Source organism: Canis lupus, chromosome 31, assembly GCF_003254725.2.
Source record: "Canis lupus dingo isolate Sandy chromosome 31, ASM325472v2, whole genome shotgun sequence".
NCBI classification, from domain to species: domain Eukaryota; kingdom Metazoa; phylum Chordata; class Mammalia; order Carnivora; family Canidae; genus Canis; species Canis lupus.
In genome coordinates this window covers 13,104,301-13,131,446 of record NC_064273.1, presented here as the reverse complement: position 1 = coordinate 13,131,446, position 27,146 = coordinate 13,104,301, and the positions used below count along the sequence as shown (strand labels likewise).

The window sequence follows — 27,146 nt, the reverse complement described above, 5'->3', positions numbered from 1 at the left end:
TGGAATTAAGGTGATGCTGGCCTCATAGAACGAGTTTGGAAGTACTCCATCTCTTTCTATCTTTCCAAACAGCTTTAGTAGAATAGGTATGTTTTCTTCTTTAAACGTTTGAAAGAATTCCTCTGGGAAGCCATCTGGCCCTGGACTTTTGTGTCTTGGGAGGTTTTTGATGACTGCTTCAATTTCCTCCTTGGTTATCGGCCTGTTCAGGTTTTCTGTTTCTTCCTTTTCCAGTTTTGGTAGTTTGTGGTTTTCCAGAAATGTGTCCATTTCTTCTAGATTGCCTAATTTATTGGAATATAGCTGCTCATAATAAGTTTTTAAAATCGTTTGTATTTCCTTGGTATTGGTGGTGATCTCTCCTTTCTCATTCATGATTTTATTAATTTGAGTCTTTTCTCTCTTCTTTTTAATAAGGCTGGCTAATGGTTTATCTATCTTATTAATTCTTTCAAAGAACCAACTCCTGGTTTTGTTCATCTGTTCCACATTTCTTCTGGTCTCTATTTCATTGAGTTCTGCTCGAATCTTTATTCTCTTCTTCTGCTGGGTGTAGGATCTATTTGCTGTTTTTTTCTCCAGGTCCTTTACGTGCAAGGTTAGCTTTTGTATTTGAGTTCCTTCCAGGTTTTGGATGGATGCTTGTATTGCAATGTATATCCCCCTCAGGACTGTTTTTGCTGTATGCCAAAGATTTTGAACGGTTGTATCTTCATTCCCATTAGTTTCCATGAATCTCTTTAATTCTTCCCTAATTTCCTGGTTGACCCTTTCGTCTTTTAGCAGGATGGTCCTTAACCTCCACGTGTTTAAAATCCTTCCAAACTTCTTGTGATTTAGTTCTAATTTCAAAGCATTATGGTCTGAAAATATGAAGGGTATGATCCCAATCTTTTGGTATCAGTTAAGACCTGATTTGTGACCCAGTATGTGGTCTATTCTGGAGAAAGTTCCATGTGCACTTGAGAAGAATGTGTACTCAGTTGCATTTGGATGTAAAGTTGTGTAAATATCTGCGAAATCCATCTGGTCCAGTGTATCATTTAAAGCTCTTGTTTCTTTGGAGATGTTGTGCTTAGAAGACCTGTCAATTGTAGAAAGCACTATATTCAAGTCACCAAGTATAAGTATATTATTATCTAAGTATGTTTTAATTTTGGTTATTAATTGATTGATATACTTGGTAGCTTCCACATTCGGGGCATAAATATTGATGATTGTTAGGTCCTCTTGTTGGATAGATCCTTTATGATATAGCGTCCCTCTTCATCTCTTACTACAGTCTTTGGGATAAACTTTAATTTATCTAATATAAGGATGGCTACCCCTACTTTCTTTTGAGGACCATTTGAATGGTAAATGGTTCTCCAACCTTTTATTTTCAGGCTGTAGGTGTCCTTCTGTCTAAAATGAGTCTCTTGTAGACAACAAATAGATGGGTCCTGCTTTTTTATCCAGTCTGAAACCCTGCGCCTTTTGATGGGGTCATTAAGCCCATTCACGTTCAGAATTACTATTGAAAGATATGAATTTAGTGTCATCGCAATGCCTATTCAGTCCCTGTTTTTGTGGATTGTTTCCTTGGACTTCCTCTTTCTTTTAAGGGTCCCCCTTAATATTTCTTGCAGAGCTGAAAGGGTTCCCCTTTCTCCACATCCTCTCCAACATTTGTGGTTTCTGCCTATCTTGGAAGCTCTTTATCTCTCCTTCTATTCTGAATGAGAGACTTGCTCGATAAAGTATTCTTGGCTGCATGTTCTTCTCATGTAGGACCCTGAATATATCCTGCCAGACCTTTCTGGCCTGCCAGGTCCTTGTGGAGAGGTCTTCTGTTATCCTAATACTTCTCCCTATAAAGGTTAGGGATTTCTTGTCTCTAGTTGCTTTAAGGATCTTTATCTTTGGAATTTGCAAGTTTCACTATTAAATGTCCAGGTGTTGAGCGGTTTTTATTGATTTTGGGGGGGGGGGATCTCTCTATCTCCTGGATCTGAATGCCTGTTTCCCTTCCCAAGTTAGGGAAATTCTCAGCTATGATTTGTTCAAATATGGTTTCTGGACCTCTGTCCCTTTGCACACCCTCGGGAACCCCAATTAAACATAGATTTTTCCTTCTGAAGCTGTCATTTATTTCCATTAACCTACCCTCATGATCTTTTGTTTTTCTCCTTTTTCCTCAGTTTCCTTCCTTGCCATCAACTTGTCTTCTATGTCACTCACTCGTTCTTCTACCTTGTTAACCCTCATCATTAGGACCTCCAGTTTGGATTGCATCTCATTTAATTGATTTTTAATTTCAGCCTGATTAGATCCAAATTCTGCAGTCATGAAGTCTCTTGAATCCTTTATGCTTTTTTCCAGAGCCACAAGTAGCTTTATAATTGTGCTTCTGAATTGGCTTTCTGACATTGAATTGTAATCCAAATTTTGTAACTCTGTAGGAGAGAGGACTGTTTCTGAATCTTTGTTTTGTGGTGAGTTTTTCCTTCTAGTCATTTTGCTCAGTGCAGAGTGGCCAAAAATAAGTCGTACTGGAAAAAGGAGAAAAAGAGAAAAAAGGGAAAAAAAGGGGGGGGAGGGGGACAAACCGAAAACAAAAAAACAAGGGGGAGTATCCTCTGATTCTATATACTGTAAATTCCTCGACTTCCCCTGAAACTTCCCAGTGCTGTTTGGTCAATAACTTGCTTTTCCCCTGTCCTTCCAACTGGTCTTCTGGGGGAGGGGCCTGCTGTGCTGATTCTCAGGTGTGTGCACCTGGGGGAGCTGCCCTGTCCCTTGCCAGGTGCACGGCTCAGTGGGAGCCTTTTATCCTGTGAGGCCCCTGCTCAGTCCCAGGTACAAGGTGACACCAGGAGGAACACCACCACTGGCGGCGGCCAGCCCTCCAGCCCTGGAGTCAGCTCCCGCAGTAACTATAGCAGCTCCCAGTCTGCAGGGGCCTGGATGCTCCGGGGCGGGGCGCCGTTCTGCACAGCTGGGGCGCCCGGTGGCAGGAGCATCCTCGCTGTCCTGTGTCCTCCTGGCCTCCGCCTGTCCCAGGAGGGAACGAAGATCCTGGGCTGTGTCCACTGGGTGTCCTGGGCTCTGGGGCCCGTGCCTCTGGAATCGTGCTCCCAGCCGCGCAGCCCCCTCTGCAGAGCCACCTCTGAGCTGCTCCCGAGCCCCGCCGTGCACGCTGCTGCCCTTTAGGGAGCTCGGTCGTGGGGTGTGGCCGCTCTCCCCAGGGCGCAGGTGTCTGTTAGTGCCCCTGGGAGCCCGAGGGCATCCCCGCCCTCCTGGGGTCCTGCTCCAACTCCCTGCGAGGCCTTTCTTTCCAGGAAGATTGGTGAAGCTCCTGCTTCTCTGGGACGGGGCTCTCCTGTCCTGGAGGCACTCGCCCTGGCCTTGCCCGGCTCCTTGCGGGGCCCCTCCCCCTGGGATGCCTTTTTATTTATTTATTTATTTATTTGTTCTGTCTTCCCACCTTGATAGAAGCATGAACTCTTCTCACTGTAGCATTCCAGCTGTTCTCTCTTTAAATCTCAGACTGAATTCGTAGGTTTTCAAGGATGATTTGAAAGTTATCTAGGTAAGTTGGTGGGAACAGGTGACTTGGGGACCCTACTCTCCCGCCACCTTGCCCCGCCTCCATCCAATCTGATTAAAGGGAATTAATGTTGCTTATTGTAAAGGCACTAGTATGAAGGAGGCACTATTAGTCCATTGATTGCAATGGCAAAATTGTGACTGAAATTATTACTTGAAATCACCTATGATTAAATACCCTAGAAGGCAAGGTTGGCCTATAACTAAGTAGCTCCTGCCATATTTTAGTGAAATAGGTGTAGAAAAAGATTGGTTACTTTAAAGTGCACTAAGAATCTGAAGAGAGAAAATGATGAGGTTGGTGAACCTTACATTCCCATCTCAAAGTCTGCATAAAAGACAAGAAAGCAACTACCCTACATGAAACCCTTGTCTCCTGGAACTTCCAGGATGTTTTTAAAACCGTATCTGCAGTTTAATTCTGTGGATGGTTGAATTAAAAAGCAAATTGAATTCACAGAACAACAAGATGTCTTATGTTAAAATTAGGTCATCAACTAGGAAAGAGTGGGACCCTGAAAATTGGAACAGGGACACATGGGCAGTTTCCAAAGAAGCTCAGGACCTTGAACCTTTAAGTTTTGCTAAGAGCAGCCTCCCTCCCCTGTCAGAAGCTAGATACCCCTTGCTTGGAGTAGCTGTAATGGCCTCACCTGAGGTCACTGCCTTGTAGGGAACTGCTGATCTTTTTCAATATTTCCTCACTTACCACCTCTTATTGCTTGTAGGTCTACATTCAGACTCAAGTAGGTGCCAGGGTTCAACTGTGAAGTGTGACCTAAGAGGAAAGAGACATCACACACATCAAAGTAATGCAAAATTTTATCAATTTATATTGAGATAAACCTAAGAACTATGTGTGAAAATGGATATTTGGTCAGGGTAAAGGAATATACTGTTGGATTGGCTTGAATCTATTTATATGAAGCACTAAGCAGAGACTTTGTATTCAATTGTTGGCTATGAAGGCTAGGAGCAGCTATAAAAGTTTTGTTTCATTATCTGAAACTTGGACTCACATGTGGCCAACACTGAACAATGTTGATATGCCAGAACTTGCTTGGTATACCATATAAGGAGTTTCCAAAAGTTTAGGGAGATTGCAATTCTGGAATAGATTTACTATGTAAGACATGCTCATTCACCTACTATGTCTACTGAAGAGTCCAGAAAATACTCCCTTTATCAAATCCTTGGGAAACATATTAGTGAAGTCATCACCAACATTCTTGAAGAACTCTTGTGGCTATTCTCTGTGCATCAGAAATGACAATGGGAAATGCTATTCTCGAACAGGTTCCCAGAATTCAATGGGAATAATATGATCACAGAGAGGTAAGGGGCATGTAGTAGCATCACTGAAATAGCGGAGATAAGGTGGGCATGGTTACTTTAATGGCACCATAGCCAAAGTCAAAGTAACTGGAAGATGTGATCTTTGGCAACATCTAATTGCTATGGTATCCCAGGACTGAAATAGCTAAGTAGCCAATTAAAGAAGAAAAGATTGTTAATCTGATAAATGGGAGTTCAACTTGAATGACCAAAATGAAGAGTCATGGGCCCTTGGCCAATTCCAAAAATGCAAGAGTTTGTAGCCCCAGGGCCACCTGAATGAAGGGGAGGCTAAGAAGCTGAAGAAAGCTCCCAATAATGTGGTGGAAGTATAAATATTCTAAATCATAACCTTTCCCTAAAGAGACTGCTGTCCATTTACCAAGGTGCTTGTGCATTGGGAGAAGGGATCTAAGTGAGCACTTCAGATTAATAATAGACACTGTATCTTCACTAATTCCTAGGGACACAGGAATGCTGTTATGGTGCATCAGGAAGAGTAGGAATTTACGCGTCAGATAATTAATAGTTTTGGGTTAGGTCCATCTTAACTGGATTCTATTCCCAGCAACTTCTGTCCTTCTGAAATAGTTTTATTTTTGACTTTTTGTTAGACTGCCTCAGCCCACTCTGATTTCTTGCAACACCTTTGTTCTCATGTCCTTTTGTACTCATCCATGTATTGAAGCCAGTGGAGCCTTCTGTCTCGCCAGTTGTTCTCAGATCTACCTGGAGAAGATTCCAGATTGAAATCTTCTCACTTTATGTATATTTATTGGTAATTTGTTTTCTGGAGGTCTTAGGACACGCAGATTTTCCCTTTTAACTTGGTATCTACTCACATCTGCAAAATCTGCCAAGCCTTGCCAAAATATTGTGGTTCCCCATAGTTTTGTTCCATCTACTTGTACTTTGTATTTTATGAGAATGTCTTGTCACTTAGTTTGTCAAAAAACACTGTCTATTGGTTTTTCTTAGCCATTTTTGTTGATTTTTAAATGAAAAACATCTGGGAACGTTTCCAAAACTCTATTTATCTTACCCAAGCCATAAACCTACTCTTTACAACATTTTATTACTCCACTGTCCTCTTCTACATTGCAACTATCTACCCCTACTACATTGTCTTGTCTTTTTATTCACGTTAGGGAATCTCCTGATGGATAGAATTTTTAATTTAATGTGATTGAATTTATCAAAAATTTCCTTCATGTGTAATTTTTTCTATTAAGAAATCCCTTGTTATGCCAGGATCTTAACAATATTCTTCTCTATACTATATTCTAAAAGATTATAGACTTCTGTGATTTAGCCATCATGGAATAGCTGAAAACAGAATAAATTTCCCGTGAAAAATAACCATAACTGGATAGAAATATTTGAAGCAACTCATTTCAGTGTTTGGATGATGGACAGTACAGTGTTGCAGTAATTGAGGGCAGTAGATAAGCTTTTTTCTTGGAGACATTTTCAAAATATGGGGCAAAGGAAGTGCAACCCAAGTAAAGAGTAGTTGTCTTACTGTGGAATTCCCAGTACTACTAAAGGCATACTAAAGTTCCAAACTGTTAAACTTAGACAATTTTTGTTTTTCAAAGAAATGGAATGACTGCTTTGAAAATGATTCCTATTTTTAAACTCAATCTTTTTAGTGTTTGCTAGTCTGAACTTTTTAAATCTGACACAATAAATTTATTTTAAATTCAATTAACATAGTGTATTATTAATTTCAGAGGTAGAGCTCAGTGATTAGCTGTATATAATAACCAGTGCTCATCACATCACATGCCCTCCTTAAATGCCCATCACTCAGTTACCCCATCCCACCACCCTTCTCCTCCAGCAACCCTGTTTGTTTCCTATGGTTAAGAGTCTTATTGTCTTCCTCACTGCTTAGGTTTTGTTTTATTTTTCCCTCCCTTCCTCTGAATTTTAATTCTATGTGGTGTATGGAAGTGTTAGCACACCATAATTTTTGTAATTATTACCAGGGATGGGGGCTATTATCATTAGCACTTCAAGACTCAGTTTTATGATATAAGCACACTAGCCTCCAAAAGGCAGACTAGATAAAAATCTAGCTATTTTTCACTTAAAATACATTATTTTTAATATTTTTATTTTCCCTCCCTTCCCTTATGTTCATCTGTTTTCTTAAATTCCATATATATGTGAAATCGTATCATCTTTCTGATTGACCCTGTTTTGCTTAGCATAATACCCTCTAGTTCCAACCACATTATTGCAAATGGTAAGATTTCATTTGTCATGGCTAAGTAATATTCCATTGTATATGAGCATATATATATATATATATATATATATATATATATATATACGCCACATTGTGTGTGTGTGTGTGTGTGTATATATATCACATCTTCTTTATCCATTCATCTGTTGATGGACATCTGAGCTCTTTCCATATTTTGGCTATTGTGGACATTGCTGCTATAAACATTGGGTGCAGGTGTCCCTTGAAATCACCATCCTTTTATAAATACCTAGTAGTGCAATTGCTGGGTTCAAAGGTAGTTCTAGAAGATATATTATTTTTGTTAACAACTGAGTTATGTTGCTATTTTATCATTTTAGAATATCATAAATTTTTTTTCCATTTCAATTTCTAATATGGTAAATAGCAATAGATATAACTTGTCCAAACAATAGCTCTGTTCGGTCCTCAATAATTTTCGAGTGTGAAGACGTCCTGAAACCAAAAAGGCTGAGAGCTACAATTCATTCCATTCCAATAGTATTCAATTAGAAAACTCAAAGTTGGAAAGAGAGGTTCATTCACAAACACCATAAAAAAACATTAAAACACATTCAGATACCTAGAATTAAAGACAAATGAAAATAATTTTAAAACTCCAAGTAAAGAAACTATGAGCCTAATAAAAGGACAGACAATATTCTTTGGGGTAGGAAGAGTTAATATTGTGAAGAAACCATGATTTCTCAATATGCAAATCTATGTAGGCCAAAATAATTACAATCAAAATGCCAATAAAACTTTTATTTGAAGTAAGATTAAATAAATCTAAAGATTATAAGAGTATAGAAAATTCTGGAAAAAAAAATTAGTATTAAAGGTGTATGTGCCAGGGAGCAACAGCTGATGCATTAGATAGGAAAATGTTTATTAGTTATAAAATATTTTAAATCAATGTTAAAACAACAGTGATTAAATTAGTAATGACAGCTGAATAGACAAAAACATAAATGGAACTCTATAAATGTTAAATATAAAAATTTATTATCTAGTGGAGTTTACATTTTATATCAGTAAAAGAGGAATTATTTTATAAATGGTATTAGACAACTAGATATTCTTGGCAGAAATTTATTAATCTTTACCTCACTCCTTAAATTAATATAATTTCCAACTGCAGTAGGAACTGACATAAAAAATAAATCATAAAAATATCAGAAGAAAACATGGATGAGGATTTTTATAATTTTGGACAGGGAAAATTCTTTGTAGACAGAATATCAGGCAGAAATTATAAAGCAGGTCAACAGATTTGATTACATAAAATAAAAGTCATAAAACAATATTATAAGCAAGCTTAAAATAAATGACAGAAGGAAAATTTTTGCAATGTTCATAACAAAGAATTAATGATTCCTAATATAAGCTACTGTAAATTTGGACATGCAGGCCCCCACAAAAGTGCAGAGTATAAGCAGTTAATTACACACAATAAATACAAATATCTATTAACATATTAAAAATGTTCACCTTCACCAAAAATAAAAATAATACAATAAACTTCTGTCACTGAAAACAAAAAAAATTAAAAACTGATAATATTCAATGTTGAACCTGTAGAAATAGACTCTCATGCTCTAGTGGTGGCAGTATAATCAGATAGCTTTGGTGAAGGTCCATTTGACAATTTAGCCAAAATTTTAGACATATGTTTTAGATGTGCAGAAGGATTATCATTAAAATGTCAAAGTGTCTAATTTCAGGTAGATGGACTTGCGTGGGTTATTACTATTGTTTTACAAAATCTTATGTATGTACACCTGGTAGATTATGTATGTGGCAGGCATGCAAAAAAAAAAAAAAGAAAAAAGAAAAAAATGAAGAAGAAAAAAAAATATATATGTGAATGAATGTCTGGGAGTGAATTCCTTCTGCTACTGATTTTAAAAAGTACAAATGGATCATTAAAAGGTTTCATTTGATAGAAAGAGCAACATGATTCCAATTAGAACTAGTACATTTACCCTTGAGGTCCCAGAGACAGTCTACATATACATTCCTGAATATTTGGAATTTTAGGGATGAACATCTTTGGACAGAAAGGAATTTTCATAAGGAAACTAAAGTGTTCTTTACCTATTGTCTCTCAGCTCCAATTCCACCCTTCTATCCTTTGCTCTGTGATGCTGGGGTTGGGACTCCAAAAATTGCATTTTCCTGACCCCTTGACTGCTACATTCCATTTAGGTTCTGCCAGTAAGTACTAGAGGGAAGTGGAAGGTAGGAAAAGGAAAACAAAAAGAAAAACAAAAAAAGGGAAAGGAAAGCAAGATTTACTTCGTCTTTGACTTCTGTCTTTGCTTGCCAATCTTACCAGTGTTGACTTAATAATGCCAGCTGATTCCAGTCTTCAACTACTTTCAGAACATCTAGAACTATCTTCACTACATCCCTTAGAATAGCAAGACCAGATAGGTGGTGAACCATCTTGGAGGTTTATGCACCAAGTCCACAGCGACCCCTATTTGGGAGCTCCAAGGTTCTGGTTACCCCAACTTTCCCTTTTGTTTCTTCACTTCTAGGGATAGTGGCTACATCCTGCAGTTAGATCTCTGGGTTGTCCTCTACCACATCTCGTTTGTTGAAATACCTGTGGGCTCTCCTGACAGAGACGTGCTGTGAGAAGGGCTAGTTTAAAAAGCAGATGCAGTAAAGTGGTTAATGGGAAGATCAAGATAAAAAGACATAAATACCGGACACCTGGGTGGCTCTGCGGTTGGGCATCTGCCTTTGACTCAGGTTGTGATCCCGAAGTCCTGGGATGGAGTCCCACATCAGGCTCCCTGCATGGAGCCTGCTTCTCCCTCTGCCTATGTCCCTGCCCCATTCTCTCATGAATAGATACATGAAATAAAAAAAATTTTAAAAGACAAATACTAAAGACTGGTTTGCTCAGGTTAGTACTTTAAAGGTGTTCGATGTTCTCGTGTTGTCAATAAAGGAAGATGTCAATATCAGTGAGGGTCTTCGGCAGCTCTGTACTTTGTGGTAATGGAAATGTTCTAAAACATGTTATCCAATATGTTGGATATAACACAGTAGTCTCATGAGTCTATTGAGCATTTGAAGTGTGGCTAGTATGACTAAGTAATTTTAACTTTATTTGGTTTAAATTTAAAGAGTCACATACGGCTGGTGGTTATATCAAACGATGAGGGTCAAAGATAGCTGGCTAGGGAATCCCTGGGTGGCTCAGCGGTTTAGGGTCTGGCTTCAGCCCAGGGCATGATCCTGGAGTCTTGGGATCGAGTCCCACGTCAGGCTCCTTGCCTGGAGCCTGCTTCTTCCTCTGCCTGTGTCTCTGCCTCTCTCTCTATCTCTCTCTCTCTGTGTCTTTCATGAATAAATAAATAAAATCTTAAAAAAAAAAACAAAGATGGCTGGCTAGAAAACCAGAGAACCTGTAAGACTACTCTTCAATTAAGTTGCCAGTTAATTTAACAGATGCTAAGGTTACAAAAACAGGATACTAAAAACAAACAAACAAACAAAACAGGATACTCTCTCTCTCTAAGGAGCCCAGCAATCAAAGACAAACATATAAAACCTCTTTGATAGATTGTTCTGCCAACAGTATAGAAGATGGGCTATAAGGGGAAAGATCAATGACAAAGAGGCCAGTGTATATCAACTGTATTTCAACTAAAACAAAGAGCTGACAGAGGGCCATTAATGACCAAATCTAATTGTCCAAATTAAGAGATGAGAGATCTCATCAACATAGTAGTGAAGAAATGCATGAGCAAGGTATTAACAATTTTGACCTGTTGACACTTGGTCATCAAGGGGAAATAAAAGTAGAATTAAGAATAATTCCCCAAAGGGATCCCTGGGTGGCGCAGCGGTTTAGCGCCTGCCTTTGGCCCAGGGCGCGATCCTGGAGACCCGGGATCGAATCCCACGTCGGGCTCCCGGTGCATGGAGCCTGCTTCTCCCTCTGCCTATGTCTCTGCCTCTCTCTCTCTCTGTGTGTGTGACTATCATAAATAAATAAAAATTAAAAAAAAAACTTTAACAACAAAAAGAATAATTCCCCATGTCTGGATTATTATATCATTCACCAAGGGAATATAAGATAATTAGGTCTGGGAAGAGGTGATGAATGCAGTGTATGTGCAAAGTTTGAAATACCTGTGAAATATCCAAGTCTGTATGTTGACCAGACAACTGGAAACATATATGGATCTAAAATGCACGAGGTTGGTTTGGTTAGAAATTAGAGACACAGGCTTGTGAATCATCAGCATGTAGGCAGTACAAGAAGATAAACTAGTAGACACAACTATCCAGGAAAGGTGAAGAGTTAGAGGGCCAAGTACAGAACCCTGACAACACTCATGTTTTAAGGAGTAGGATAAAAAAGAAATGATACAGAATGCAGGTAAGGAATGAGAGTAGTCCAAAGAAGCCTGTCTCAGGAAGGCAGATTCTGAAAATCAGGAGTAATCAATAGCGACAAGTTTTTGTAAAAAAAAAAAAAAAAGGCTGACAATTATTGAACACTATGTGGCAGGTATTTTCTAAGAATTTTATATATAGAAACCCATTTAAACTTTTAAGGTCCTATAAAGTAGGTTATACTATAATCCCATTTTCTAGATGAAGAAACACGGAAAGACAGAAGAGTTGAAGAATCATAGCTGGTCAAGTAAACAGCTGACCCAGAATCCAGACCCAGGCAGCATTTGAGCATAGCTTTGGCTGGAGCACATACTAAAATGGGCATGTTCCATGGCTGAGGGGGGCAGCAGCAAATGTAAATCACTTGCCTTTTCATGGAACATACAAGAATGCAAAAAGCAAATTTTTCCGTCCTGCTTTTGTCAGACTCCATTATTAGTCTCTCAAGGTAATGGCAGAGTTGATTCTTAGAAAAAATAAAGTTGGAGAAACACCTACCAAATGTTCTCATATTAGTTCTCACTTTAAAAGTCTTTTAAGAATCCATGTTAGATAGGACCTAGACACTTTTTTTAAAAGAACACTCCTCATGTGCTTTTGATGCACAACCAAGGTTAAGAATATTAGTCTAGCTCTAGATTACTGAAAATGTGAGAACCATTTGCTAAAGGACAAACTGATGCTTTACTGGCTTGCGCTGGAATAAGGCAAAGAGTACAGTTTTTGAATTCTACAGAAGAGGAAATATGTCCCCCAAATAATGGATGTACTTTTAAGTAAAGGTGTAAGTTCATTTTACATCATATTTGATTTTATATTTTCCTCCTAACACTGGGTTATCAATAATATCCACCTCTTATTAGATCTTGGTTAACTAATAATTAACTGTAAATGCATAGGTATGGAAGTTAAAAGTTGAAGGGTATCATATCCAACGGCTCCATTTTCTTGGTAAGGCAAAGGAAAAATCATCCTGTTTTATTGGAGCTGGCATGGACTAGGAGGTTGAGAATGGTAGTGGTTTGAAATAGCCATTGAGAAAAACTATACATAGAATGAATAAGGATATTTGAAATTCCAATGTGAATGCACGTGTGTAGCTGTATATATAGTCCCCTCAATCATGACTCATATTTTTATTAGTGTCATAGTATTTATTATTTAATTACTGTCACTTTTATTAAAGCTTATTAGAAAAAGAAGGAACTCAAGGCCAGAAAGACTAGAAGTGAGGAGGAGAAATGATGCATAGAATAGATGATCCTTTCTTTTTCTGCTCCCTCCCCAAAACCCAATACTTTTGTGTATACACTGCATAAAATTACCCAAACATGGCCACAATGGTTAACAGTAGTTACCTCTGGGCTGAGGGTGGAAAGGGCGATGGAAAAGGGAAGAGGAGCAGGTAAGAATAAAAACATTAGCAAAGTAGAAACAGATCCATGGTACAAAGTTAAGTGAAACTGATGGAAACCCACATAAAAAAAAAAAAAGAAAAAGAAACCCACATAAACATGGGCAGTCAACATAAGTATTTCATTAAGTCAACAAAGATCTGTTCAATGAAAATACACTGAACTGATACTGATTAGATGAATGCATTGTGAGCAATTCCTGACTTGGTTTGCTATAGCTTTAACATGGTTTTCAGAAAACAGTGAAAGTAAAAACAATAAAGCAGATATAACAGCAGAACCATGGATACTTGCATTGTAATCTTGAGGCTAAAGGGAAGAAGCTATCATACTTTTGTGTTTGGAAAGGAGGACATAAACACTGTCACACACTATGGACTGAATTGTGTCACCCACCGCCAAAATCCTACGTTGAAACCACTCCACCCAAGGTAACCGTATGTGGAGACAGAGCTTTTAAAGGCCGAATGAGGTCATAAGGGTGGGGTCCTCATCCAGTATGACTGGTGTAAAATTTATTTTCTCTGAGAAAATAAATAAATTTGTTCGATAACCCACCCACTTAGCCTGTAGTACTTTGTCATGGCAGCCCTGAGATAAATATACATACTTTGGATAAAGTTATCATGGGCACAACAAATGATATATAATCTGCTTAATGACGTACAATAAATTTTAAAAAACAACAAAAAATGATTACACAAGGGTATCCCTACTCACTGCTCATAAGCATCTGAGTGACTGTACTTTTGGGGATGCAGTAGGATTCAGAGGCAGAAGTCAACAACTCTGAATCATAAACAAAGATACTGAACTCTAGAGAATTAGGTATAGGAGGAGAAAATCCACCTTAGTGTCAATAAATCTAAAACTAAGAAAATGATTTTTTTAGTTACTTCCTTGACATCACAACTGAAGGAAATACTGAAAAGCTTCCAATAAGGGATCAGAGGTAAATGGAAATTAAACAGCATCAATTTCAGGTGCATAAAATGCTGACAGTTTTATCTACTGCCCTGGTCCAGTTTAGACCGGATTGAAACATATTGATACAAAAGCAAGTTGTTTCCCCAGGTCTTGAAAAAGGTCACTTTTAAAAAATGAGTACTTCAGGGTGATTAACAGGAATGAATAAGCTGGCTTTTTAAGTAGAAAGTAAAAACAATAATAATACTTACCTTCAGCATAAGAACCACATACGATTTTCCCTGGATATGCCTTGTGAAGGGAGTAATTTCCACATGGTGTTTGAGCACTTTGTGTCTCAGTGGGTCAATTACACAGAAATACAGACAATTTTACCATTATTGTAGAATATCACAGAATACTGAAGATACTTTACAAATACTTTGCTGATACATATGGAGTTTCAAAACTTTGGACAGGATCTGAAAACCAATGTAGGATACTAATTCTGCTTAGTAGAGAATTTAAAATCTAAACCAAAACACATTTTGGTAGCTACAATGTGCAAAATCTAACCTTAAGATAAAAATAGTACCAATTCCTTGTCATTAATACCTCTAGTGCATTCATACCTTAAGGAACGTTACATAATTGCTTAATATTTTCTTCTTCCTCCTCTGTCCAAGATCTTTTATGAGAGGCACTTATAAAGAGTTCAAGTTTTGGCGGCGCTATAACAAACATACACATAGTATAATGATATATTTTACTATGCTAACAAAGTATCATTTATAAAGAAATTTTTATAAAGTCAAAAATAGGTTATTGGTAACATGATTACCTTTAAAGCATTGATTTTCATTCACAATATTACTTCATTAATCTTAAACAGCAGTTCCATCTACAAAACATTCTACAGCTTTTTCTTTTTGAAAAGGAGGAAAATAAAAGCAGGTAAGGTACTCATAACTTCTAGTTTAACAATATCAACTTCATTTCACAGCGTTGATTAGTAGAGAACATTTTCAATTAAAGTGGTATACAATTTACAAAAATAGAATGATTATATAATGTAAAACATTGTCCTCCATTATGAAGAATGTGTATATGTGTGTATGTGTGTGTGTGTCTGTGTGTGTATATACATATACAGATTTCTTATAAGTTTCACTATTAAATAGCCCTTATTCAAGTACTTTTTTCTGGTATCTCTTGAAATAATCACCTTGCTATATTATTTGTAAATACATAAAAAAATAAAAGGTTAATCTAAGAAAAAGTTAAAAGTTTCAGTGTGGTTGACTTAAATATCAGCCGCTTACTTCAGTGAAAACCTGATTTGAATTCAAAACAGGTTTAGGTGCCACTAAGTTTAACAACTTAGTCAAAAATATAGATACATTTAAGTGTCAAATATTTAGTAAATTTCCAATATGCTAACAGAGAAAAATTAAAAGTTTGTAATAATCTAGTCATCTGTCCATCCAATCTTACACAATCCCCAGACAAAATTCATTTATATATAACTAAAATAATACACTAATATACAATATACCTGCTAACAAACACATAGGTAGCCATAAATAAAACTTTATTCTTTAATTTCATTTACAAGCTACCAAGTATTATGTATCGTACACAGTGCTGAACACTTAAATGGCTGCAGTCATGGAAGGATCCAGACTGAATGGAAAGCTGTAGATAAAAGAAAAAAGCAAAGTAATACTGTAACAGAAAGGTGGCAAAAGCATGGTTTTGCCATAATGAAATCAATCAGATTTGTAATTATACATCAGTCCTGGTTAAAACAAAGTCTGAGCGCCATGCGATTCTCAGCTTTATTGTTTGTAGTCCGGCTAGAGTCTGTATAGTCATTTTGTGTTTTGCAGTTATTAAAATAAAAAAAAAGTTAAAAACTATAGCAGCAACAAGCAAACCCTGTGACAGGAAGGCAAGGGTTAAGAACTAAAAAAAGTTTATACAGTGTGTTTAGGGAAAGTGTGTGCAGTTTATCTTCCATCAGCAGGAGTTCGACTGAGGGACAACATGATTCGGGCAAACCGCTCACACAGTTCATGTGTGGAATATGAAGGTAACTTCGGTGGTTCGTGAAAACCTTTAATCTCAGTAGAACAATCGAGCAGTTTTGGCAGAAAATCTGTCAGCTTCTCTTGGAGGTTTGCTGTAAATACAAACAATTAGATGTAGCTAAAGATAGAGAGGGAAAGAAATTATCTTTAACATGATTTATTAAAGTGGTCAATTGATGTTTCATTTCAAAATATGCAAAATAATCACCATTTGGTGGAGAGAGGTAGAATATAAATGGCAAGGCAATGTGCACAACTTGGTTTGTAAACAGGAAAAAAAAAGTAATGATGTGAATGTAAAATATTACAGAATATAAAAAATGATAAGAATAAATAATAATCTAATTCTAACTACACTTAATCCCAACAACTGAGGTGCCCACTAGCACAGGTTAAACTTACATTCCATTTCTTGTCCAAGATAGGAACACCATCGATTTCTCATGTCTTCCACAGCAAGAATATCTTTCTCTTCCATTTCATCCACCAATAACAAGGGCAAAAATGGGACAATAAACTCGTTCATGATAATCAGACCATTGTTTACTTCTCGATCCTCTCCAGATTCAAACAATTCTGCCGCTTGCTCATTTAATTTCTTAATGCAATGAGGAAAAGAAAGAGTTTGGGTTTTTTTAATTAAATAAAAACACTTGTGTTAATATTGAAGATGACATAATAAGTATGTTTACAAACAATTTTAGAACAAATAGCAATCAGGAAAAACAATCTCAATCTATTCGAGCATGAAGTCTCTTAGAAAAAGCTGTACATATAATAATAACAAAAACAAAAGCAAAAAGAAGTGGTGAAAATAGTTATATTTTTAAAGTTCATATTCAGCTTATATTACTGTAATCATCACTACAAGGGCCATTTTTATTCTCCAGAGGTAAATTTCCCCTATTCTAAAATTTGGTAAGACATCAAAGTAATTTTAAAAATTAAAAAAAAAAAATTCAGATTCCATATTAACTTTGAAGAACATTTTATCATCTTCTTTGTAAATGCCAAGTGAATAAATATTGTTGTATTTCTTGAATATAAAATATAAAATCAATCAATTCATTATTCCTTCAAAAAATTCTTACTGAATACATACTATATGCCAGAGGCTGTTCTAGTTTCAGAGGAACCCAAGTGATTAGTACAGGAAACCCTCACGGAGCTTACAATTTGCCATCGAGATTAGAAAACTTCTGTAAAGGACAAGGTAATAAGATATACTTAAGGCTTTGAGGGCCATATGGTTTCTGCTGTAACTACTCTGTCATTGCTGCACTAATGCAGCCATATATAATATGCAAATGACTGGACTATGTTTCAATAAAACTTTATTTACAAAAACACATGGTAGACTAGAGTACAGGCCAAGTGTGCTGATAGCAGAAGACAGAAATTCATGAGATAAGAAATACAGACATAGGAAACAGATAAGAAATTACAGGTATAACAAGAGCTTAATATTGAAGGGTTTAGGTCTGAAATTTTATGTTTAGAGCATGATAGATATGCTTTTGAAATATTCATAGTTTTAAGCTGAATTTCAAATAAAAAAATTATATTTTTATGTTTATGTCATTCTTGAAGGATTCATCTCTTGACTTTGTAGAGAGGCTTATGATCAAAATCTAACTCAGTCACTAAGCAGTTAGTTATCTAATCTTGAGCAAATACATAATTTCTTAGCTTCAGTTTCTTCATATGGAAAATGGAATATTATCACCTTCCATATACAGTGGTTAAGAGAATTAAATGAAATAAGCCATTAAGCACCTAGTATAATTTTTACAATATACATTCAAAGACATAATAGTTAACTATCATTCTGAAATTTAATGTTAACTTGTCTGGAAACAACTTAAATATCAAACACCCAAAGCCAAATTTATTCATCTTCTTTAGAGTCCCAGAAGCCAAACACAAAACTACAAAGTCAGGCAGTTTTGATGATTCTTTTTCCTTCTTTCCACTCATCTAGTAGTTACCAAGTCCCTTGATGGCACTTCTTTCATCATCTTCTATGCCCTCTTCTTTGTACCCACTGTACTTCTGCTTTGGTTGAGGCTCTCACCTTTCTTCCTCCTTCGAGGGACTTCAATCTCTACTTCTTTCTAGTTCATCCTCTAATATGCTATAGCCAGAATTATTTTCTAAAACAAACCTGAACATGTCAAATCTACTTAAACTTAAAAAGGTCCAAACTCATTAGAATGCTGCATAAGCTTCTACATAGGCTGACATCAACAAGTACCATTAGCTTCATCATTTCCACCTAACCCTGTTCCTCATAACCTAGCCACAATGGATCTATCTTCATTTTCTGTTGTATACTTCCCATGCCTTTTCATATACTGTCCCTCTGGGCTAGACTGTTCTTCTGTCTTCTCTACAAGGCATAAAATTCCTATTTATCCATCAAGATCCAGATCAGTGTTGTTTGTATCTCTTACAGTTTTCCTTGACAACTTGCAGGCATATGATTTTGCGTGTTTCTCATATTGACATTTATTCTGGAATATAAAAGTCATTTCTGTACAGACGGAGTTCTCAGAGGGCAGGATATAAACAGGTCTTGTCTTTGTATCCCTCAAATCTGACACTCAGTAAATATTCAATACAAAAAAAACCCAAAAGGAACCCTGACATAATCCTCACGAGGTGTCATTTAAATCCCTGTGTAAAACACCAAACTAGATATGGCTGGTTTACTATTATAAACTAATGAGAAACATTCTATCATTTTTTTAAATGTTTTGAAGTAACCAAGTTTTGGCTGTATTTATGCTTAAAATAGCTTTACCAAAATATTTCCATATCCCAAGGCTTTAATATTTTTACATTAAAAATTGCTTTAATTCATTCCATATATAAATATATAATATCTTGTATTTTTTTAAGCTAAAATATATTCCAGTCTTCCTTCTCAGGTGTTGACTAAAAACTTTTTGAAACTGGCCAAATTTAAGAACTATCCTCCATGGATACAAACCACTAACAATTCAAGTTTTAAAATACACTCAAATGCAATAAAAGCAGCTGAGAGAAAAATAGTAAGATCACAAACTTCTAATATTCTCATTTGAAAATTTTAAAGACATACTAAAGACTACAATTAGTTTATACTATGTAGTTCTACTGAAAGAAAACATTTTACCAGCATACCTAGTTAGTTGTTTATATTTGAACCATGTAACTTATATAAGCTCAAAAATCATACATTCTTGAATAATTTTGTATTCAAGAGCAATGTTAGTAGTTAAAGATGAAATTCAATTGGAAAAATATATAAAGATGGACTTTGTCATTTAATACATATTAGCTAATGAGAGAAAGTACTCCAGACATCTAGAAAGTAATGTGATGCAAAAAAAACTACTAAAAAGATTTTTTAAAGTTTATATAACAATAGTAATATTTCTGCACATGGATAGTAAAAATATTTGAGGGGAAAAAACCTACCAAAGACTAGGTGAGAAAAAAGGATACTGTATTATAATGAATCTTTTCACAATATGTACACCAAATATACTATTTATAAAAACTCAAAAAAATCTATTATTTTTTCTGGAATAATCATAATAATTCCTCAGGCCCTGTGCAGCGCCTCTTCTCTCACCATAAAAGGGAATGGCAGAATGATGAAGAAATCTAAATATAGAAATGTAAGTATTTTTATCTCAATTTAAGCACATTTCTAGTTTATCACCTGCAATATTTAGAATTAATAAAGAAGGGATAAGAGTACATTGAGTGCATTGAGTGCATTCTCACATTGTAAGGGATTAAACCCAGATTATAAACATCATCATGATGCTTTCCCCATCAGAATTATTGTCAATCACACATGAGTCTGAAAATGTGTTCAATGTAAGACAAAATGATAAAGTAAACAGGATCTATGTATATTCAACTTACTAGTAAACATTCTCTTCTATAATGTGATATCAATTCTTCATCATGTCCTCTGTTTGGGCCTTTGGACAAGAGTTCTTTGTTGTTCTGATAGGCACAGATAAGGAACAGCAGGGAATCTATATAACTTAAAAATTAAAAGGAACACATAGCATTAGTATTTCATCTTTGTGGAAAAATAAGAAAAGTCAGCTACAATTATAAAATATTTTAAGTACACATTTAAGTGTTGATTATTCAGAACATTACAATAAAAATATTATCCAATGCCCTATAAGTCTGAGAATATCTTTTTAGCAACAGCCACATATGAAACCAGTATGTAGTTATATCATAAAGTAAACAACAAAAACAAAAAACAGAGCTAGGAATTAAGAAAAGACTGGGAGTAAAAAGTCCATAATTACTGAATTTAGATAGTTCTAGTCTTCTTTGGTAATCATTTCCCTCAAGTCTTCCATTTAGAGTCAAAATTAAGACTGATATGAAACCGAGAATCTACTTTTTTAACAACATAATGTCATTTTTGTTTGAAGGAAGGATCAAGTTACTCTGTTTCTTTATAACAAACATCATCTGTTTCATTCAGTGACCATTCAGGTTTTTTCCATGTGTAGGTACAGTTCTCATCACAGAGAAAAATGTAATCGGTAGAGGGGAGAATATCTAAAGGAGTCCAGGGAAAGTAGAAGGGGAAAAGAATCCTGCTAAATCTGAAAACCCTAGTGAGATACAACAAAAAAAAGAGCATACCTACATAAAAGCTGGCAATTAGGTCTCTCATATTTGATATAATATTAATATATATTAATGTAAGTCTAGGTTATGAATTTCAAACTATGTTTTAAAAAGGGATGAGGGTGGAAATGTTTGAGCATTCTATTTGCCTCTAAAATAATTATCCTCTCTTCATATGCTTAAAGAAGTAGATACAGGTATATATTTGGAGAACTAAATTATGAATGATAGTATATCACCTTTGTGTCAGTTTTTCTAATCATAACATACCTTCTCTTATGGATTAACTCAGAAAATGTAACATCCTAAAAGGTGAAATATTATAAAGAAACACTTTTAAAACTCTAGGTTACACTAAGTTTTACTGCTTATTATTTAATTTCATGGGCTCAAATATAAATCAATTCTATACTTCAAATGTTAAATGTAGAATTGAAATTAATGACAACTCAAATTACACACCTGAAACTATTTCATAAAAAATAAGCTACTTCATACTTTTGAAAAGGAATTTGTTTTTGAGAAAACCTATGAATATGGAATTTTATCTTGAAATAATACAAAAATAAGCTCAGCTAAAGACTTTGTTTTATTTATGAAAGAAAAAAAAGAAGGGAGTGATAATAGTATCAAATGTTGTTTTACACCACTAAATTAAGGTAGTCTGCTGGCACATCTACCTTTTTTTTTTTTTTTTATAGCTATTAAGTTTCCTACTCAAAAGTCTCCTTGGATGACATTCATATCTGGCCTTCAAGACCTGAGTTACCTCTCTAAGAATAGCTCTGAAACCATGACCTTGTTCCAATATTCTACTGAAGTACACAATTTCCATAGTTTATCAACAACCTCTAAAGAGCCTACAAACATATCTTCAAACAAATCAGAGTAAGACTCAGCTGTTCAGGTACCACATTCTTATTTTAAGATAAAACAAGACCATGCAGCTCTTGTAGATTCTCTTTATCCTCATTTACAGTATTATAAAATTATGGTTCCTAAAAACATAATTTCACTTCACTACTCACAGACTTGACAATGGACTATCAATCAGTATTCCATTCAAGGCTTTAAAGTGCTATGTTTTTACTTAAAAAAAAAAAAAGTTGGACAGAATCTTTGGCAATATTTTCTAACCTGCTAGCTGTGGTAATTGCTATATTTAAAGTGTAAAATGAACATTTCTTTTTACAATAGGCCATAAATATTTGTCATTATTACTAGTTTTCTAGTTGACCTTTCTGATTCAATAACATTTGCTACAGAATCTTCACTTCCTGAATAAGTATATATTTGAGAATAAGCAAATTATGAAATTTAAATACTTCCAAGTTATATCTCAAATTCTTTAACAAATGTTAATTAAGAAAAGCTAATATAGAAGTGAATGCAGAGAGCAAGAAAGTGACAGTTTCATCTTTTTAATTCTTTTTGAGAAAAATAAATACTTCTTGTACTTACCCGATTTTATTAAATTTTATAAGAATACAGATCTCTATTTCAATTTTTCTCTCCCTAGTTAATTGTGTGACCCTGAAAATATTACTGTATCTCTCTGGAGACGTGTGTAAGAAAAAATAGTTTCTTTATCTATAAAATTAAAATGCCTTATTGATCTTAGATACTCTGTTCAATTATAAGGTCACATTACTATCCTTCTCAGAAATATTAATCCTAGATATCCTAAAGTGAATTTAAATACTCCTATTAAAGAAATAAAACTCTGACCAAAATAAAGTAACTCAAAATGGAGCTACTAATCAAAATACTTTTCTATTTCAGTGACCAAAGTGAATTACCTTATAAAGTACACACTATTTGTGATATATTTTTGATGAGCATTGGATGTTGTATGAATTCTACTCCAAAAATCAATATTGCACTCTGTTAACAAAGTTAAAATAAAAATAAATAAATAAATTACACAAGCATTAGGACTTTAGGACTTTAATAATTTGCATCCAAGTATTAACATTATTTTTTAATTTTGTGTTAACTTTTAAAATTTTGGTCCCACAAATAGAGGAATGCAGTCCAACAGAACTTTCTGCAGCAATGGAAGTATTCTATCTGTGCTGGCCAATATGGGGAACCACTAGCCACAGGTGGCTACTAAACATTCAAAATGTGGCTAGTGTGACTAAGAAACTGAATTTTTAGTTTAAAAATTTTTAATTAAATTTAAATTGTCACATGTAGTTGGTAGCAACCAGGATGGCCAGCAAGCTCTGTAATACCCCGTGTTGTCATTTAAAAACAAAATTGCATCAACATCTCAGTGGAGGTTTCCTATAGTTCATACAAAACAAGGAAAGGAAGGAAAGAAAGAAAAGAGGGGATTCAATAATGCTTTTACTTGAATACACTATTACAGTCTATTAAAAATACAGCACTTTCTAAAAAAAAATCACTAGTCAAGTACATTCATGGTAAAGATTATGAGTTAAGAAATACGTGAATAACATGTAAACACAAACTCACTAGTTTATAATGTGTAAGTAAATAATCAGTATCCATCCTTTTTTGACACTTAAAAATAAATATTAGAATTTAATAAGTAGAGATTCCTTTAAAATAATATGTAATTTAAGTGAAAAATGATCTAAAATGTGTTTGTAGTCACAAAGCTTAGAAGACAAGTGATCTATTTTCTACAGCTATACTGTTTATAGTACCTGGAAGATCGGACAAAGAGACAGATTGAAAAGACTATCTTTACTCTGAAGTCAAGATTAGACTCAGAAAGAACATGAAAAAGGCTGGAGACTGAATGCAAATGTTAAGGAATACAAAGAATTCTCTGTGTTGGGCTACCAGCAAACTTGTAGGCTTCAACCTAATCCTATTCCATCCGAAACTTCAACTGTAGTATTTGAGAGTCAATAAAAACAAAGATTAACGCCAACCTTACAGATTTAATTGAAAACTGAAAATATTTGGAGTGTATAGGAACTATCTTTACTAACTACACAATTTTTCTGTAAATCTAAAACTTATAAAATTAAAAGTTTATTAAAAATACATATTGTGAAGAAAATATTTTCTATAGATGAGGTCATAACCAAATAGAATTATGTACAGAAATTAAGCTCTTCCTTTCCTATTTGGCCACTCTGCCTTACCTTTCTCTTTGAAAATTTTCGAGCCCAATTATGAGATACATTGTTGTTTCCCTGAATTTCCTATAATCCTGATGCCACTCCTGTAGGTAAAAGAAAATATTAAAAGAATGCAGAGGAGGATATTAAAACCATAATGAAAACTGTTTATAAAGTAATGCATTGTTCTGACAACTATTCAGATTAATAGAAGCAAAGAATTCAAAATTAAGATGCACTAGACCTAAATCAAGACTTTCAATTTTAATACACAAGACTTTATTAGTCTAAGAATAAATGTACAAATTAGACATTATTAAGAAATTAAATGATTCACTGTAAGATAACAAATATAAAGGCAAAATAATCTACCATGTTTTGTGTTTCTCAAAAACCGTTCTGTATAAAGGTATATTATTAAAACATTATTATAGATGTACATCAGATTGGATGTAAGAGGTAAATGAAGTTACTACTGTAACAGAATCAATACTGAAGACTTATTTGATGCAGAATTTTAAGAAACTAAAAGAAAATTATCATAAATTTATTTAACCTTTTAACTTTGCCAAATTTATGTTAAATTTTATTTTATATATGGTAGCTGAATAGTTTCTTCATATGAGGTATGGTGAAAAGAATAAAAAGCATGTCATATTCCAACCACACCTCCCTCCAAAAAATCCAATTATTGGGCATGTAATAGGACTCAAGAATTCAGAACTGACACCCTCTACCTAGAAAACATTATCCGGATTTTTTGTTAAATTATAAAAAAAAGAAACTGCTTCAAGAAAAACTGTAGCTAAATTCATATAGGATTTAATAAATAATTAAAGTTAGCTCTTGTGGGAAAGTATTCAAATTGCCACTCTTGTCATTAGAATTGCCTGAGAGGTCGTAAGTGAACTTTTTCTGTAAAGACCTAGACAGTAAGTGTTAGGCTTTGCAAGCCATGCAGTCTCTGTTGTCACTATTCAACTCTGCAACTGTAGTGTGAAAACAGTCCTACACAATATGTAAACAAATAGTTCCAATAAAACTGTATTTATAAAAACTGGCAGTGGGCTGGACTTGGTCTGTGGGCCAACGTTTGCTGACTCGTGACTCAGAGCGAGATAAAGATATGCAGGATACACAGAATCCAGAAACATATCATGTAAATATGTGTAAGATTTAATGGCTCTGCAGTTAGAATATGAGAAGTGTTCAAAACAAAAATATGCTGTGTTCAATCTGATGAAGCAACCACGGGGAGAGACTGCAGAATCAAATCATAATTAAAACATCAAGTCCCACGTAACTTGAATCTTGGAGACAAAGCAGAGTGAGCAACTCACTTGTCATCTCTGGCATATATCATATGTACATTTATTTACACATATGTTCTTAGATTTTTTATTCTGCTTTATTGTTGTAAATTACCTACCCTTATGCTTTTATTATTATAAAACATAGTGGTTAAGAATGGTATCTCTTGATTTCTAATAGAATAAGCCTTCCTACCTTGTTCTTCAAGAACATCTAGCTAGAGTGAGATGTTCGCATTTCATAAATTTTTCTAGGTTTTACTTAAGTAATATCTACACCCTACATGTGGCTCAAACTCATGACCTTGAGTTCAAGAGTTATACTCTCTGCTGACTGAGCCAACCAGGTATTCCTCATAAACTTTCTGAAATCAGCTTATCAACCTTCATCAAACAACTTGCTAGAAGTTTGATAGGGAATGCACAGAATCAGTAAACTACTCTGGGGGAAAAAATGGCATCATTAAAATACCAAGTTTTCCAAATATCTATGTATATCCATTTATTTAGGTTTTTCTTTAAGGTCTCCTTAAGTCATGTACATTTTTTTGCTAAATTGTTTTCTAGTTACTGCCCACTCTTTGATGCGATTATAAATAGTGTCTTTTTTTAAAATTTCACTTTTTCATTATCTGCTGCTGGGATAAAGGACTAAAAAAACTGGTGCTTGACATTAGTTCTACATGTTGCAAAGCTCTCTTACTAGTTCCAATTATTTATCTGTAAATTTTGTTTGTAATTTCTAGGTATAAAGTCCCCAAATAATGATAACCTTGATTCTTCTTTTCCAATCTTTTACATTTTATTTTTGTTGCTTTGCTGCTGCCCACTTGAACTTCCTGTACAATTTTGAATAGAAGTGGTGGTTGCAGACATCCCTGTCTTTTTGTTGATGACAAAAGGAAAGCTTTCAATGTCCATAGTTCTATATATTTGATAGTTTTGTTGTTCTTTGAGAGACTCTTTAGCAGCTTAAAGTAACTGTACATTGTATTCCAGGTTAAGGGTTTCCATCTAAAATGAGTATTCTTAGGGCACCTGGGTGACTCAGTGGTTGAGTGTCTGCCTTTGGCTCAGGTCATGATCCCAGGGTCTTGGGATGGAGTCCTGCATCAGGCTCCCTGGGGGAGCCTGCCTTTCCCTCTGCCTATATCTCTGCCTCTCTCATGAATAAATAAATAAATAAAATCTTTTAAAAAATGTGCATTTTCTTATATGATAATGTGATGAATTACAATAATTGTTTAAAGGAATCTAAAGTAATTAAGTTTGGGACCAAACATTAATAAAAGACACTATGAAATCAGCTTAAAATTTACTAGATTTATAAACTTAAAAAGACAATATATAGCTAAATTAAAAAGTTGAAGAAATACTAGGTGTTTAAACTGATAAATTTTTTAAAAAGCATTAATTTTAAGGCCAAAGTTAACACGAAAGAATTTTGTGTACAAAAATTACCATAAGCATGATATGAGTGTGCATGCATGCTCTCTCTCACATGTACAACACTGTCCAATAATGACAAATGTATATGGCATACAGTAATTAAAGTCAAGTTTTTAACTTCTTCCCTAAAATATCTGATTAGGCAAACAAAGAAAATACAGCATGGGTTCAGTGACCATAATAACATTTAAGAAGGAAGGAAGGAAGGAAGGAAGGAAGGAAGGAAGGAAGGAAGGAAGGAAGGGAGGGAGGAAGGGAGGGAGGGAGGGAGGGAGGGAGGAAGATAGATAGATAGATAGATAGATAGATAGATAGATAGATCGATCGATCCAGGTTGTGTTAACCAAGCTATAATCTGCTAGCTGTGAAAACTCTGGACAGGTTACTTTACCCTCTTCTATGCTTATTCGCTCATGTGCTCAACTATGTTGAAATAATAGGTAGATCAGTGAACAATAGAATTCCTCAATTTACAGCTCAACCTCTCAAAAGGCACTTTACCTCATATTCCTCCAAGTTTACTTCTTCAGGTTTTATCATTTCAAGTTTGGCTTGAGCAACTTTCATTATATTGTGACACCTTCAAATAAAAAAAATGCATTTCTAAATCAAAAGTAGAATTCATA

General features: G+C 34.9%; 1 protein-coding gene across 6 annotated transcripts in view; it reads right to left on the bottom strand.

Annotated features, from left to right (window-relative positions):
• Positions 1-14,672: 14,672 nt before the first annotated feature.
• Positions 14,673-27,146, bottom strand: part of USP25 (ubiquitin specific peptidase 25) — a 137,247-nt gene continuing 124,773 nt past the window's right edge. For all 6 annotated transcript variants that reach the window (XM_025450072.3, XM_035709188.2, XM_025450073.3 and 3 more), the window contains 5 exons: positions 27,022-27,100; positions 23,786-23,865; positions 19,929-20,052; positions 16,413-16,608; positions 14,673-16,102 (listed from right to left, as the gene is read on the bottom strand). In XM_025450072.3, coding sequence (XP_025305857.1) covers positions 15,930-16,102; positions 16,413-16,608; positions 19,929-20,052; positions 23,786-23,865; positions 27,022-27,100 — 652 coding nt within the window. In that variant the 3' untranslated portion in view covers positions 14,673-15,929. The remainder of the gene's footprint in view (positions 16,103-16,412; positions 16,609-19,928; positions 20,053-23,785; positions 23,866-27,021; positions 27,101-27,146) is intronic.